This window comes from Heteronotia binoei, chromosome 1 (assembly GCF_032191835.1).
Source record: "Heteronotia binoei isolate CCM8104 ecotype False Entrance Well chromosome 1, APGP_CSIRO_Hbin_v1, whole genome shotgun sequence".
NCBI lineage: Eukaryota > Metazoa > Chordata > Lepidosauria > Squamata > Gekkonidae > Heteronotia > Heteronotia binoei.
In genome coordinates, this window is record NC_083223.1 from 42123683 (window position 1) to 42141614 (window position 17932).

Sequence of the window (17932 nt, forward strand, 5' to 3'; positions counted from 1 at the left end):
ACTCTTTTTCCAGAGAAAGCACTGCAAAGTTTATTGGAATCATTGACCTGTCCGCCCTATACACCAACACAGCACTTAGAGCGTGAACAGGCCCTTGCTAAGCAGTTTGCTGCCATCTTGCATTTTACTCTCCGTTTCGATGAACTCAAGGTTAGGAGAAAGTGGCATGGGATGCTGAAATATGTTTATTCTGTGCTAGTGGTTTGGGAAGCTGATTTCTTTATTGACTTAATCATTTATTTTTTTAAAGATGAGGAACCCAGCAATTCAGAATGACTTCAGCTATTATAGGAGGACAATAAGTCGCAACAGAATAAACAATATGCATGTAAGTGAAGTGTTTTTTTTTCTTTCAGAAGCTTATTCTATACCAGAAAGTAGTATTTGATATTTGTTACTATGTTGACACTGAAGGCGGAGTTCATAAACGTGTTGACACCACAGTATACCTAGAAGCTGTTCCTATAAGAGCCTGGTACTGCAAATGTACTTTTAGGGGTCAGTTATCACAGATAGAGCTTTCATGCCAGCAGGTGGCAAGACTTTTGGCTGGCAGACTTAGCAACTGATATACATGTTAGTCCCAAGGATAAGATTTATACACAGTTTCAGGTCCTTATTTATGGTAAGAATTTATCAGTTTTAGTTCTTTGTCTGAAAAGAAACCATAGATGTGGCAACTGTGCTATTAAGAGACTGTAAAAGGAAACATTAATTTATTGTAATTCCTAGGATCCGGAAAGCTGTAGGTGCCCCTTTAGGCTTGGAGATACCTAGTAATTTTTTCCTTCTTTTACTTTGAATAATGAACTGTTATCTCCTCATCTTCATGCCAAAATTCCCCCCAGTTTGAAAAGTGGTTTGCCTTATGTCAAGGAAGAGTGCTGATCAAGGAATGTGAACTTAGCTGATATGTAACCATGATAAATGTTCCTCAAACCAAGTCAAACCAATGGTTTGTCTAGTTCAATAGTGTCTACTCTGACCAGCAATCTTTCTCTCCAGTATGTCAGAGAATCACTTTTCCTTGACTTCTACTTCCCAAGATCCTTTAACAGTCCTTGGACCTTCTGCATACCAGCCTACAGAGCAGTCCCCCACCCATCAATGTGTTGTGTGTGTTAAGTGCTGTCAAGTTTCTTCCAACTTAGTGCAACCTTCCGAATTGTTGACCTCTGAAAGGTCCAAAGTTAGACTATGCTTTGAACATAATTACTCATCAGTGTGACTGGCTGTCTCCGTGTTTGTGGCAGCCAGCAGGACAAGTTGTCTTAACTAGCTTTTCCTTGTGTTTCCTTCAGCTCGAAATTGAGAATGAAGTGAATAATGAGATGGCCAACAGAATGTCCCTCTTTTATGCAGAAGCTACACCTGTGTTGAAAACGCTGAGCAATGCTACAATGCGCTTTGTTGCAGAGGTGATGAAACTACAATATATGTTCTGAAATTAGAAAATGGACCACTAAGATATACCAAATGACTGACCCATTTTTTTCCCTTCAACTTTCCTAGAACAAAACCCTACCAATTGAGAATACGACAGACTGTCTAAGTACGATGGCCAGTGTATGTAAAGTCATGCTGGAAACACCGTAAGTTAGCTGTAAAAGAGGCAGAAATACATGTTTTCCTTTTTTGGTGTAACAGTGCAAAGATTATTAAAAGTTTTTTTTAATGTAGTTTATAACTTTTAGGGAGCTCATTTTACTGTAAGGCTGGAGATAGCCAATAGTTATTTCACAGAGGAGAAGGGGATATGAAAGAGGCATTGGAGGCTGTGCCATGTGCAATCATTATGTTCTTTCTGTTACAAAAAAAAAATCTGCATGACACTTTAAAAACACACAAAATATATTTGATGGGAGGCTACAGTAGGACAAAAGAAACCAGTGTGTAACCTGTAGGTAACAATGCTTCCATCTCATCACTTTCAGTGACCAAGGGATAAACTTCCCTTGTTACAAATTGAAAATTCTTCATCAATTACAAGATGAAGCAAACAGTTTGCATTTTGAGAGTTCTAAATTGGCTCACAGTTTATCCGATCCAATCACACCTTTATTGGCATAACAAAAAGAGATATACAGAGACTTGTCAACCAAACAGATATGTCAGTTCAAAGTATAAAAGGCTAAACTAAGATTAAGATCACAATAAAACCTGCTTAGAATAATTTTTGACAATTTCAACCAAGAATTTGGCAACAGCTTTTGTGATATCGATTATGTTGTCATTTAGTAGGAAACGGCAATCAATCCTATTTTCTTGAATGTGGGACAGTAAGGAAAGACTATCTAACAGAACCTTCTGGAGATTAGTATATAATGGGTTTTAAATGATGCCCATTCACCAACCATGCTTTTCTCCAATCTGAAATCATTGTTTTAGGTTTTTTAATTTAAAACATCTTTTGTCTGTAAGAAATATCGATTTTGATGGAGGGAAAATTATGTACTTTTTAAAAATATTTTTTCCTATTCCTCAGGAGTGCAATAGTATTATTTAAAAGTATATTGCAGGAGTGCCATTTAGAAGAAATTCCGTTTTTTAAAAAAAGTTTGTAATATTCTCAGTTTGCTGTGATCTGGATGGTCAAGGCTAGCTCCATCTCGCCAGTTCTCAGAAGCTGAGCAGGGTTGGCTCTGGTTAGTAGTTGGATGGGAGACCACTAAGGAAGTCCAGGGTCACTGCGTAGAAGCAGGCAATGACAAACCACCTCTGAACATCTCTTGCCTTGAAAACTCCATGAGAGAGTTGCCATAAGTTGGCTGTGACTTGACTGCTTTACACACACACACACACACACACACACTATATTCTCAGGTCAAACTATGAACAGAAAAGTGTTATTGAAAGCAAGTATTTTTAATTAAAATACACTTTAATGTGTATTTTAATTAAAAATATACATTTGCTTATCAGAACAATCATTTTCAGATTTTAATGGCATCGCTGTAGTCAGCAGCCTTGCATGAGTCCCTTTTCTATTTTATTGGCTACTGCTTGGAAGGCCATAGAAACACAGGATGATGTTACATCATCCACTGAGTTTCCAGTGTAGAAAGACTGGACAAAACATTAGGCTGGCTTTTTTTTCCCATGGTAGCCTACATCACCTAGAGCTCAGCATCATTGCCTGGAGCCCGGCATTGGCCGGGATGAGACGATTCATTAATTTAATAAATAATAATTATTATTATTAACATCTTGTGCTGGCCCCTTTTACACAATTTAGATTGTCTGGGACATGCGGGATGCAGCAGTAGCACTGCTGAATTCCTTGTTTGAAGAAATCTACCACGAAATGTCTGCAATAGATCAGAGCCTTTTTAGTTTTAACAGTCTTTCCAAATTATGGATCATTCTTGCTTTCCAGTTAACAATGTTGTTTATACTACAGTTTTTCTTCTTAATTATGTATTTTTGTTTCATTTTTCTCTTATTTATCCATTGTATATATTGTTTAACACTCATGGGCTTTATTCAGTCTAATAGGCGGCATACCAAGGGTTCCCCACAGAATCCAATGTTCACCTCTACCCTAGTGTGGCACAGCATGCTTTTTGTAGATATGGGAAATATGGTGTTTGAGCATGTACAAATGCAATGGTTTGACTCCCCAGAAGATTTCTCTGGGTGGAAGGAGGAAGTTTTGGCGATTCCCCCCCCCCCTCCCCCAGTTCCCTTCTCATGCTGTTCTGCAGAGCTCTCCTGTGTAGGAGCAGCCTTTTGTGGCCATTGGGCTACTACAGGAGTCGGCAAGAACATCACACTCTGCAAATGGAAATGCCTTTCATCCACAGAAATCTTCTGTGGCATCAAAGCCAATGCTGGGGGAGATGAAAAAGAAGTTTCTTGTATGTCCTTTGGGGACCATGCAACACATTCCAGAGTGGTGATTAAGCCTCTAATGTTTTATGTACTGGCTTAATATGACAAATCACCACTGCTTGTAGAGAAAAAGTTAGGAAAGCTAAAGCTCAGTATGAGCTTAGGCTGGCCAAAGATGCTAAAAACAACAAAAAAGGGTTCTTTTCTTATGTTCAGAGTAAGAAAAAGGGCAAGGACATGGTGGGCCTATTGCGAGGGCAAGAAAGTGAAATTGTAACAGGTAATGAAGAGAGGGCAGAATTGCTCAATTCCTACTTTTCCTCAGTCTTCTCTTCTGAGGGAAACGGTGCTCAACATGGCAAAAGCAGAACATATAAGGAGGGTATGAAGTTCCAACACAGGATCAGCATAGGAGTAGTACATAAACACCTAGTTTCTTTAAATGAAACTAAATCCTCAGGGCTAGATTAAGTGCATCCAAGAGTTCTAAAAGAGTTTATGGATGTAATTTCTGAGCCTCTGGCTATTATTTTTGAGAATTCTTGGAGAACAGGAGAGGTGCCAGAAGATTGGAGGCGGCCAAATGTTGTCCCCATCTTCAAGAAGGGGAAAAAAGATGATCTGGGTAACTACCGACCCGTCAGCTTGATGTCTGTACCTGGAAAAGTTTTAGAACAAATCATCAAACAGTTGGTCCTGAAACATTTAGAAAAAATGGATGTGATTACTAAGAGCTAGCATGATTTTCTCAAGATCAAGTCATGTCAGCCCTAGAAGGATATGATTTGCAGGCCGGGTGGCATGCAAATCTATGGTACACGGAAAAACCACAAAACTACTTTAAAAATCATTTAATACGCAAGTCTCTCCAAGAAGTTTGGTTTAAAATTAATAGGAAAATATATGATAAAATGCCTAGGTGGCTCTCTCCTGTGGAAGCTTCAACTCTACCTCAATTATGGTCTTCTAGAAGAGTGATTAGGTATGTGGAATTATTGGATGAAAACACCAAAATTAGAAAGAAGGAGGACTTAGAGGTAAGCGGAATCACAATGGATTGGTGGGTAATGACACAAGTGTTATCAAAATATAATAAAGATAGAGTATTAGGCTTCACTAAAGAGAATTTTGATTTTGATTTAATTTTAGCCACAAGACAGGAAAAAGATATTAAGAAGATTTATAATTATATAATGCAAATTGAGCTTGAGGAGGAAGTGGTAAAGGAAACTATGTTAAAATGGTCTAAAAATTTGAAAAGAAATATAACGTTGGAACAATGGGAATTACTATGGAAAAATAATTATAAGTTTATAAAGCCTGTCAACTTCAGAGAGAATTTTTTCAAATTATGCCACAGATGGTATATTACCCCGGTGCAGTTAAATAAGATTAGTCAGTCTATATCTCCCAAATGTTGGAAATGTGAAAGGATGACAGGATCCTTTTATCATATATGGTGGACGTGTCATGTAGCAAAGAGTTACTGGATAGTACTTCACAGAATGTTAAAAGAAATACTTACAGTAAATATTATTTTTAAGCCAGAAACTATGTTACTTTCATTTGTTAGAGGGATTGTTCCTCGTGAAGATGAAAATATTTCTGTATACATTTTGACCGTGGCAAGAATCTTATATGCTAAAGTTTGGAGGTTAAAGGTTGTCCCACAAAAGGAAGAGGTAATTCAAAAAATTCTTCAAGTAGCCGAAATGGACATCTTAGCCAGTATGGTTAAAGGAACACCAAAAAGTGAAGCGAAGCAGAAATGGGAGAAAGTATATAATTGGTTGGATAAAAAGTGAACTTTATTTATTATGATTTAAAGTTTGTGTTACATTCTTTTAGATAATTGATGGATATTAAACTTTTGGTGGTGGGTGTTAAACCACAATTCACCTCCTTTTGTAAACAATTGAGTGGTGCAGGATGATGTTAATCCTTTTGCTTTACTTTCTGTATCGAAATGTTCTGTTTTTGTTTTTTGCTTTTCTTTTATGTACATATTAGGTATATGTTTAAAAATACAATTAAAGCTAAATAATAAAAAAAAAAAAAGAACAAGTCATGTCAGACTAACCTGATCTCTTTTTTTGAGAAAATGACTACCTTGCTGGATCAGGGGAATGCTGTAGACATCGTTTATCTTGATTTCAGTAAGGCTTTTGATAAGGTTCCACATATTATCCTTGTTGACAAGTTGGTAAAATGTGGTTTGGATCCTGTTACTGTTAGGTGGATCTGTAATTGGTTGACAGATCGCACGCAAAGAGTGCTTGTGAATGGTTCCTCATCCTCTTGGAGAGGAGTGACAAATGGAGTGCCTCAAGGATCTGTCCTGGGACCTGTTTTGTTCAACATCTTTATCAATTATTTGGATGAAGGAATAGAGGGAATGCTTATTAAATTTGCAGATGATACTAAATTGGGAGTGGTTGCAAACACAGAAGAAGACAGAAACAGGATATAGGATGACCTTGACAGGCTGGAAAACTGGGCTAAAATCAATAAAATGAATTTTAACAGGAATAAATGTAAAGTTCTGAATTTGGTAGGGAAATCCAATGCATAGTTATAGAATGGAGGAGACTTGTCTTAGTGGTAGTATGTATGAAATGGATCTAGGGGTCTTAGTGGATCATACGTTGAACATGAGTCAACAGTGTGATGCGGTGTCTAAAAAGGCAAATGCAGTTTTGGGCTGTATCAACTGAAGTATAGTGTCCAGATCACATGATGTGATGGTATCGCTTTACTCTGCTGTGGTAAGACCTCACCTGGAGTATTGTGTTTAGTTTTGGCACCACATTTTAAGAAGGATATAGACAAGCTGGAACGGGTCCAGAGGAGGGCGACGAAGATGGTGAGGGGTCTGGAGACCAAGTCCTATGAGGAAAGGTTGAAGGAGCTGGGGATGTTTAGCCTGGAGAAGAGGTGGCTGAGAGGTGATATGATTACCATCTTCAAGTACTTGAAGGGTTGTCATCTAGAGGATGGTGTGGAATTGTTTTCTGTGGCCCCGGAAGGTAGGACCAGAACCAATGGGTTGAAATTAAATCAAAAGAGTTTCCGGCTCAACATCAGGAAGAACTTCCTGACCGTTAGAGCGATTCCTCAGTGGAACAGGCTTCCTCGGGAGGTGGTGGGCTCTCCTTCCTTGGAGGTTTTTAAACAGAGGCTAGATGGCCATCTGACAGCAATGAAGATCCTGTGAATTTAGGGGAGAGGTGTTTGTGAGTTTCCTGCATTGTGCAGGGGGTTGGACTAGATGACCCTAGAGGTCCATTCCAACTCTATGATTCTATGATTCTTTGACTTTAATATTGTATTGTTTTAGGAGATCACTTTTAGTGTGTTTTTAATCAAAAGAAATGCTAAATAAACTGTACATATTTTCTTTTTAATTAGTGAAAGAAACATTGCATGACATCTTGATACTTAGCAATGACTAAATGGTTCATGATCCACATATTTTGAAGTACAAGTAAACTGTAATTACAGTTGCTTAGCTTTTGTGCAATTCGTGATTATAAGAAGGAAAATTTGTCTGATTTTTGTTTTTTGATAAGAGGTAGTGTCCTGGCTTTATCCTTTCTGACAAATATTTAAAGTTGGAAAAGGGAGGGGAAAAGATATAGTTGGACAAAAAGGGTCAAAGATCTTTAAAACAGGTCACTTTCCACATGACTCTACCCTTTGAATCAATTGTGTATTTTTACAAGCTTTGATGTTGGGAGATTGGTCATTCTGTCAGAAGAACCTAATGAACCTTGTGCTCCTCAGTCACACACTGACATGGTTGTATATAGACAATGCAAACATATTCATTCTTTAAAAATTAAACCCTCTGCTATCTCTCTAATGGACATGCTTGCTGAAAGTAATTGTTTGACAGTCCCTGTAGATCTTTGGAGATACAACTGTGTTTTTTGAGCCTAACCCTCATCATAATCAAGGCACCCATTTCTCACAAGTTTATATTATAAAGTAAAGGCTGCATTATTAAATGGTTCCTTAGTCTAAACCAGATGCAGTGGCAGTAGAAGAAAATCAAGGTAAAGTGGCAAGTATTCAGCAAGCCAATCAGTGGAGTTAATCTCTAATTAAGCTCTGTTCTGTTAACGTGGGGATTGTTGCACAAGTCATGGCACTGGGTATGGCACGATCACCATACAGTTATTACCGCTGGCCATTCCTCACTTTGAAATACTGTTCTTTGACTGCATTATTAAAATTTAGATCAGCCTTCTAATACCAGTGCCCTGCACAAGTAGAAATTGCTCTTTGTGAAACTGCATACTGCTTTTAAAAATCCTTCCTCTAGCTGGCTTTTTCACTAGCAAAAGTAGAATAAATTCTGAGTATGTGTTTGTGTGCGTAATGCTTAAGATAGTAGCCATTTCATAACCATACTGGAAATGCCACAACTAGTACTGTTCCAAAATTGCATTTGGTATTTATTGCAAAATGTTTGATGTTTGCTTTCCTGTTTATGATTTATCCCAAATCCCCCTATTTCATTATTTTTAGCCAAATCTGAGGAGTCACTGATACAAAAGATAGTCTCTTTGAAAAAGATCTTTTGCATTCACTTTACACTGCTTTGAAAATGAATTATTTCTAATTTGAAATACAAAATAAAAGTAACGATTGATTTTGTTTTGTTTGTTTTCCAGAGAATACAGAAGTAGGTTCACTAGTGAAGAGACCCTTATGTTCTGCATGAGAGTCATGGTCGGTGTTATTATTCTCTACGACCACGTCCATCCTGTGGGAGCTTTCTCCAAGGCCTCGAAGATTGATGTAAGAATAATAATGAGGGTTTCTTGGCTGAGCAAAAGTTTTATAGGTGGTACAAAGGAGACACTTCAGTCATGTCTTTATTGGTAATCTAGCTTCATGTGTCAGTCTGTTTTTTTCTTTTTTATTTTTTTTGTGCAGCTTTAGAAATATATCTAAAGTTGGAGGAAGGCTCCTTGGAGGAAGATTGTATCCACTGCAATATTTGGTTCATTCTAAAAGTTTAGAATAGCCTAAGGGTAGTCCTTGGGCACAGAACATTGGGTGGCATGTTGGCAGGAAAAACACATTTGGAATTCACTGAAAAGTGTCTGGAGGGAGGCAGGAGGGGAAGTTCCTTAAGTAAGCCTTCAAAGTTGCATCATCAGGAAATGATTATTTAGGAACAAAAGAGAACTTTATGACTGTCTGGCTGTCTTAGAGGAAATCAGTTCAGACTCAGTTTAATATCAGGGCAATTGTTCATTTACTTCATTTATATTCTTTCTTGCTGAGACTCAAGGTGGATTATACAATTAGAAACACTGCAATCAGAGCAGTATAATGCATACATCCAGTGATGCAATAAAATGAGATCCTTAACAGGATTTGACTAGTACTGTGAATTGCTGCCTCTCTACGTTGTTTATGTAGTTGAATTCATTTCAACCATTAAAGGATGCATTAAGATATCCAGTCAGTAGGTTGAATTGAGCACAGTTATGTTAAAGCTTTTGTGCATGTAGAAACACAAGAAAAAGAGCATGGTAGCCACTTGCCCAAAATCAAACCTATTGTATCCCTACCTGTATTTCCATTTATACACAATCAGTTTCTGGGCATTATAACAAATAGGGAGGGAAGTGCTAAGTGTTGCACAAGATGTTTCACAAGCTGAACTGCACTAAGTCTGTTAATGTTTCTGTTTGCACATCAATGGATTTAAGCTTATGTCTGTAAGACTGATTTTGAATTTATTGTAATGTGATTTTTGTCATGTATGTTTTAAATTGTTAGCCACCTTCATGGCCTTTGTTAGGGCAAAAAGGCAGGATATAAATTTTGAAAATAAAATGAAATAATCTTACATGAAAAAAAGTAGGGAGATCATCTTGATCAGGAAGACTAGAAACCCTGTGGTAGGCAGGATGGTAGTCTGTTTAGGTACTTGGCATGCTTTATGGAGTTTAAATGTCTCAAAAAAGAATATGATGAGAAGACTTTGGGTAGGCAGCCAAAGAGGATAAGTTAGGTTATGCAGAAGGTCTCAGACATTCTCTAACAAAAAAAGATACATCTTTTATAAATAAATTTAAGGCTTTCTCCAGGGCAGGCTTCCATTTCTGGGTGGAGCAAACTGGCGATTTTGCACCAGTTGCTCCGCATTTTGCGTGGGGCAAACCCGCAATTTGCCCGGCTGCAGTGTAAACCTGAAAAAACGCAATTGGTGCAAAATCGCCAGTTTGCTCTGCCCAGAAACGGAAGCCTGCCCCAGAGAAAGCTGAGTGTGGAATCAGCCTAAGTAGAATACCCTGGCTAACAAGTTTTGCTTTTGACCAACATGAAGGCACCAAATTATGCTCAAGGATATAAACTCATTGTAAATATTGATTTCTTTTGTTTTCCAACAGAATAGATACAAAGGAGGTATTCTTTTGATCTCACCTACAATTTGGAGCACTATTCAGTAAATTATCCACAGGTTCTGTCTGAAACAAGATCCCCCTCCCCACTTTAATATTCTTAAATGCCTACATGTTTTCTTTTTCCAGATGAAGGGTTGCATAAAAGTTTTAAGGGAACAGCCTCCAGACACAGTTGAAGGACTGTTGAATGCTCTCAGGTACCAACAATTCTTTTGCTACATTGATTCTGTATTTTTAAATATATATATATATATCAGTAATGTGTATTAGTATTAGTAAATATATATATATATATATATATATATATATATATATATATATATATATATATATATATATATATATATATATATATATATATATATATATTAGTAATGTGAAGGGTTTTTTATTTTTTCTTATCTGTGTGGTAGAATTAGGGTTGCCAGATTGCAGCTCAGAGATCTTTCCATGCCTCTTATGAGTTTAAATGGAATCTTTGGTTGGCATAACAGATAGAAAAGGAAGGTAACAAAGGATTCTATGCATGAGCTGGTTGGGGACGCAAGGACTTATGAGAGAAACGATCATTCAGTAGCAGAAAATATTATTTGCCTGCAGAAATTCTAACATTCAGTCTCATGTTAAAAAGAATATCAGTTTATACATGTTGCAAAAGATGTCACAGAAGGACTAGACTGTTTTCATACATTAAATGCCTGTATATGTCACATTTATTTAGAATGGGGGTGTTAAAAGTGCAGCCTGGGGGCCAAATCAGGCCCCCAGAGGGCTCCTGCCAGTCCCGTGTGTGTGGTTGGCACATTATGTCAGGGGTCTCCTGGGTATAACTGGGTTTTGCCTCTCTCTTTTCTCTGTATTCATGCCTTCATGATCCAGTCTTTCTCAGTAGGAAATAAATGTGAACTATTTAGATGAGAAATAATAATAATAAGCCAGTCAAGTGGATTAGGCTGAGAATGTATGTCCAGACCAAGTTCATCCAGCATATTTCCTTTGTAGACTGAAGATGTTAACATAGTCTTCCCAAATAAGTAGGTTGATACTGACCACTATATATTGCTGTCTCTCTATTCTTGCACTGCCTCATAGGAGTTGCAGTTATTTCTCTGGGGAAGACTATAGTTTTGTAGACAAACAGCCCCCAGTCTGGTTCCTTCACATGTTTTTGACCAGCACAAGAAGCAACTTGTGTACAAAAGCTTGCAATGCCCATCTATTTCATGTTTTCCTCTGGGTCTTAGGCTCAAAGCATTGACCATGATATTTCTGTAATGAATGTCATTAAATTAAAAATAGGTTTGCAACTTACAGATACACTCCTGAACAGCATACTCAAGATTGCAGCAGCACAGATATTGTCTCCAGATTTTGATGCAGTAATTTAGAGCAAGAGGTGTCAGTTATTAGAGACTGTTATATACGTAGTGCAAGAATACTAATGTTTTAAGCATGTTTTAAGTCTAAGAAAAACCTTTAATTGTGCTTGTCTGTGTCCTTTATGAAGTTTATATCTCTGTTACCTGGCACTATTTTTTATGATACACATGGCCTAGCTCAACAAGATCTCATTTATGTCATATCTGGCACTCATAACAAATGAGTTCAACACCTCTGGTTTAGAATGTTCACATGGGTAGAAGTGATCTTCATAGATAGATTGCAACAAATTTTCAAAGTGTTGATAGATGGGGTTGAGATAATGTCTCAAGATGGGGAAAGAGGGAGTGCTAGAGCTGGTAGCAGTTGGTATGGGATCATAAACAGGTAGGTAGCAGCAGAAGAGAGGGAAGTAAATGTGTTAGCAGTACAGCAAGGCTGAGTTAGAGCAGTAGCCCTATAACAGTTTATCTTCTTCGTGGTCTCTGTGCTTCATACTCATGGGATAGAGCGCCTGCGCCGATCCCCGAATCGGTACCTAAGAAGCCAGGGATTTTTTATGCTCGGCACCTAATGAGCATGCACAGGAACCCCAGCACGCATGCTCAGCAGAGCCAGCACAAGGATCCCATCAGTTCCTTCTTGACCACCGCGTTGATAGGATCATTCTTCAGTGCTCCGGTCAGTGCTTACCAATTTTTCTCGTTTTTTCCCTACTTCTTGCCCATCTATTTTTTCTTTTTCCATCACTGTTGTTTAAAAAAAGAGAGAAAGAGAGACTTTAGTTGGACTTTGCCCTTCGGGGCAATTTTCTCCCCTCCCTTGTCGCGTTCCCACTGCCTATGGAAAAACGTTGGGGGTTCTTCAAACGCTGCCTGAAGTGTGGAAGTAAGATTGCACCCCCAGACGGTCACTCCCTCTGCTTGTTGTGCTTGGGTGAGGGAGACCGTGTTGAATTGTGCCCACATTACTCAAAATTTTCCAAACAAACAAGGAAAAATTGAGTGGCCAGGCTGTCGGCGGCTTTAGTTGAATCGACTCTTCGACCGCCTAAAATGGCATCGGGCCATTTGACATCGATGGGTGATGCAACCCAGTCCACAGCCTCAGCCTCAATGGGTCTGTCCTCTCAAGCGTCGACAGTTATACCGACTGAACGAGATTGACCTGCAAAACAACCCTCTAAAGGGGTAGTGGTGTTTACCCCGCTGAAGAAGCATTGGGACGACTCGGGGGGTGGGGGCAGTCGTCCCTCCCAAAGAAGCATAAATCAAAGGACAAGTGGAAAAAGTCAGACAGACTTTCCCACACTCCTTCCCCTTCTAGGGATGCTTCTACAGATTCTGCCTCGGCACAAAACACTCCACCACGAAAAATCCTTGCATCACCCAGCTGCCGGAGAAGTCCAATTTGTGTCGGGCAGGCTTGGGTCACAGCCGACCCACCTTTCGGGGTCAGAGCAGGAGATCGACTTGAACCAGCAAACTCGTTCTTCTTGGTGGGTTCGCGTCTGCGGAGCAACAGCGGTTCGATGTCGGAGATTGAGGCTTCAGCGCCAATCGAAGCCCTAGCACCACATCGTCCCAGCACGGGACATCTTTGGAGTAGAGAGGCTGAGTCGAGTGCTTCGCTTTGCAGGTTCCCCCCACCACCGGTGTGGGACCAGCATCAGTGGCCTTGCTCATTTGGACCTTATCCATACGTGTTGCCATATCTGTGGTACCCATCTTGCGATCTGCCGGAATGGGATCAACGCTCTGAAGCTTCTCATTTCTCAAGGGTCTCACATCATTCTCCCATCCGTTGCACACCCTCTGCATCAGCAGCGATTCCTCCTGAGAGGCGTAAGGAGAGGCCTAGGGACCCACAGGTCCACCCGTCGGCATCGATTAGCCCACCCAAGCGCGCTTCGACCCCGCTGCTATCGGAACACTCTGAGATGAGAGAGGATTTGTCGATGTCAGATTCCAAGGTTGGTACCAATGATCCAGACAAGGCGCAGGCTGAACCTTCTCCGGACTCTCACATCACAGAGGATCTCCCGATATCCCCCTCGGAGGATCTCAAGTCGTATGGGGACCTGGTGAAGTGTATGGCTCAATCTCTTTTGCTCTCAGTGGTCCAGTCGCAGCCAGTCATCGATGATACTGTGTTTGATACAGCGGGACACATCAACAGCTGTGGCTCTTCCGGTGACCAAGGTCATTTTGCAAGCAGTGAAGGAGCTATGGGCAAAGCCGGCATCCACACCGATCTCTTTGCGACATCTAGACCACATGTATCGTGTCCAAGAGGCTGGTGCTGAGTTTCTCTTCAGTCACCCCAAGCCCAATTCGGTGGTGGTCTCTTCATCTTCAAAAGCTCGCAAGACTCACTCTTCCCCTCCTGACAAAGAGGGTAAAAAGACCGATAATGCTGGCAGACATTTTTACTCGGTGGGAGCCTTGGGAGTCAAAATTTCTAATTATGCTGCCTGTATGGCATGCTACCAGTACTTGATTTGGGAACAACTCACACCTCTGCTGTCCTCTATGAGTGAAGATAAGCGGTCTTTGATGAATAAACTGCAAAGGGAGGGATTTGCTGTGGCTAAACAACAGGTGGCTGCATCAAAACACATGGTAGACATCTCTGCTAAGACTCTAACATCTGCCATTTCCTTATGTCGGCACTCCTAGTTGCACTCGACAGCCCTTCAGCCTGACACCAGGGCTTATGTGGAAGACCTTCCATTTGAAGGTGAAGGTCTTTTTAGTTCGACTACTGATAGTGTTCTACCGGAAATGGATAAGAGTATTAAGGCCTCGCAGAACCTTGGCATTCTTACGTCTTTTCGGGCTGGAAAACCTAAGCAGTGGCATAAGTCCTGGTCCAAGAGGCCTTATCAGAAATTTCCCCCTGACCGATCTTGGAGACCTTGCTCATCGCAGACTGAGAGCAGATCCCCTTATTGGGGGAATAAGTCCAAGTTCGCTTCAGCTTCTACAGCTGCCAATAAGCCCAAGGGGTCTCGCCCCCCCGAAGCAGGGCCTTTGACTTTTCTGCTGTACACACCACCGCCCCTTCTTCTCCCATCCGTCTCCGCCACCACCTACCTGCATGGGAGTCCATCTCCACAGACAAATGGGTTCTCTGCATTATAACAGAGGGTTACAAGATAGACTTTGTTCAGGTTCCAACTCAGTCAGTTTTTGTCATCACACCTCCTCCCCCCCCCCACACCCTCTGCTAAAGGAAGTGAGCGATCTCTTGCAGAAACAAGCCATAGAACCTGTTCCTCCAGCGGCCAGGAACGGGGGGGTTCTATTCTCGTTATTTTCTAGTCCCCAAACGGGATGGTGGACTGAGACCAATTATCGACCTTCGAAATCTGAACAAGTTTATTGTGTACCAGAAATTTTGGACATCCACTCTACAAACAATCCTTCCCCTTATCAGCCAAGGAGAGTGGACGGCGACCTTGGACCTGAAGGATACCTACTTCCATGTCAGCATCCATCCATCTTACAGGCACTTCCTCAGGTTCGTGATAGGCTCCAATCATTTTCAGTTCAAAGCCCTTCCATTTGGCCTGCATACTGTACTGCGGGTGTTTACCAAGATGATGAACGTTGTAGCAGCACCAGCTTCAAGGCATAGTCGTTTTCCCATATATAGATGATTGGCTCCTTGTGGCGGATTTGAAAGAGAATCTGTCCAGCCATATTGTGACAACTCTCCATACCCTAGGTCTGCAGGTCAACATGAAAAAGTCTCATTTGCTACCATCAAGGAAAGTTCAATTTATCAGGGCTCTTTTGGACACGGCCCTTCATCGTGCTTTTCTGCTTCAACAGCCTCAACAATGGACATTATCACCCTCATTCACCTTTTTCAAGTCAGGAAATGGGGCACGGCACAACAGTTGCAGTGGCTGCTGGGACTGATGGTGGCGACTACAAGTCGGCGACTACAAGCCGGCTGCAACGCCACTGAGGATGTTCTCCACAGCTGAGAACGAAACGTCTGGAAGGAAAACTTTCTCCAGTAGAACACGGCACTTGAGCCCGAAAGATTCTACAAACCCTAATGATGTTACCAGCCGTGAAAACCTGAAATCTTTGATGACTACAAGTGTATTGTTGTTTGTGAAGCTTTGCATGCGAGGGCTTCAACTCAGAAAATTTCGTCCCCTAAGGACTCACCTCGGAAAAAGTTCAGAATTCCACCCTCAATCCTCTGGTCCATGGAATGGTGGACTTTCAGAGACAACATCTGTCAAGGAACTCCCTTCCATCTGCCTGTAACAACAGTTACGATCACCTCAGATGTGTCCCTATGGGGATGGGGCGCTCACATAGATACCCTGTGTGTGGGGGGGTCCATGACCGCCACAGCTGACCCTTTGCCATATAAAGTATCTGGAACTGTTGGCAATTAATTTCGGTTCTTCCGTCCCTTAGTAGTGGGAAAGGCTGTGGCTGTGCTGACGGACAACACTACAGCCCTTTGTTACGTCAACAGACAGGGTGGGACAGTCTCCTGAAACTCTGTGCTCTAGCGATGGAGCTAGGGTGGCCAGACCGTCCCGGGCGCCCGGGAATGTCCCGGTTCTGGCCCCCTATTCCCGCCTCCTGGGCTGGCTATACCGGGACCATTTAGAGGTCCCGGTTTAGCCAGCCCCGGAGGTGGTGGGCCGCGGGCGCCGGCGGGGAAGGCGGCGAGTGAGGGAGGCCTCTCCGTGGCTTCCGCTGGTCGCTGGAAGCCCTCCAGCGACCAGCGGAGGCCGCGGAGAGGCCACGGAGCAGCCGGCGCTGGTCCCGGAAGGCCTTCCAGAGACTCTGGAAGGCCTTCCGGGACCAGCGCCGACCAGCGAAGGCCTCTCTGCGGCCTCCGCTGGTCGCTGGGGGCCCTCCAGAGACTCTGGAGGGCCCCCAGCGACCAGCGGAGGCCGCGGAGAGGCCGCGAAGCAGCCGGCGCTGGTCCCGGAAGGCCTTCCAGAGACTCTGGAAGGCCTTCCGGGACCAGCGCCGACCAGCGAAGGCCTCTCCGCGGCCTCCGCTGGTCACTGGGGGCCCTCCAGAGACTCTGGAGGGCCTCCAGCAACCAGCGGAGGCTGCGGAGCAGCCGGCGCTGGTCCCGGAAGGCCTTCCAGAGGCGCAGCGGCCCGCTGAAGCAGCCTGTCGGTCACTTCCGGGTTCCTGTCCTGCATCTCGACCTGTGTTATTAGTGACAGGCTGCTTCGGCGGGCCGCTGCGCCGGCCCCCTGGGTCCCACAGTGATGGGACCGATGCCACAGGGACGGGCTCGAAACACTCTATAACCCCTCAAAAGAACAGCAGTCTAGCTCGCTTCCCCCGAGCCCTGCCGCCATAAGCCTCAAGGGGGCTCATTTTGCGGCATCTCCTGGTGGGAGGGTGGCACCCGCACGGGACACATATCAAATGAAAGAGGGGGCGCAGGGCTATCAGAAACAGCCGGCGGAGGGAGTCGGGAGACCACCCCACTGGGGGATCCACACCCCGAAAGTGATGAAGGTGGCGCAGATAGAGCCAACAGAGCAAACAGGACAAAATAAATAGGCTGCATTATGCAGCACAGTTGAGAAAGTGCCTTATCCCATATACTGATGAAGTATATACAGGATATGAGAACAAAATTGTTTCCGGCGGTGATATTTGTGGGATTTTTGGGGACGTCACAGGAAGTGCTGTGAAGTCACTTCCTGTTTCTGGCAGTGGCATTTGGGGGAAATGATGTCATTTGGGGGAAGTGATGTCACAGGAAGTGATGTCACTTCCCGTTTCCGGCAGGTGACGCGGGGAAATGATGTCACAGGAAGTGGTGTCACTTCCTGTTTCCGGCGGTGGCATGACATCACCGGAAGTGACGTCACCGGAAGTGACGTCACTTCCTGTTTCCGGCGGCACCCCTGCCTCCCCCCTTCCCCCCCAAGGTGTCCCTGGCTGGCCTTCAGACATTATGGTCACCCTAGATGGAGCTGTGGTTGGGATGTTTGGATCAGGGCATCTATGTGAAGGCCTCTCATCTTTCAGGGGTATTCAATCTCCAGGCAGATTCCTTGAGCATAGGAGCCGCGTCTCCACACGAAAGGGAGATACAGTGGCATTTCCTTCAACCTGAGTTCCAGCTCTGGGGAACTCAGTTCCTCAGATTGATGTCTTTGCCACAGCCCTGAATCGGAAGTGTCCTTTGTTTTGCACAAGGGGAGGGATGGATCCGGCTTCCTTGGGGGATGGTCTAATGTTCCAGTGGAAGGGTCTTTTTCTTTACCTGTTCCCGCCTCTTCCGCTGCT

At 42.7% G+C, this 17932-nt stretch overlaps 1 protein-coding gene across 1 annotated transcript in view; it reads left to right on the top strand.

Moving 5' to 3' along the window:
• The window catches only part of CYRIA (CYFIP related Rac1 interactor A), a 66587-nt gene that overhangs the window by 45918 nt on the left and 2737 nt on the right, over window positions 1-17932 (top strand). Inside the window, exons 6-11 of the mRNA XM_060233669.1 lie at window positions 14-150; window positions 251-328; window positions 1302-1418; window positions 1513-1592; window positions 8508-8634; window positions 10383-10453. Coding sequence (XP_060089652.1) covers window positions 14-150; window positions 251-328; window positions 1302-1418; window positions 1513-1592; window positions 8508-8634; window positions 10383-10453 — 610 coding nt within the window. The remainder of the gene's footprint in view (window positions 1-13; window positions 151-250; window positions 329-1301; window positions 1419-1512; window positions 1593-8507; window positions 8635-10382; window positions 10454-17932) is intronic.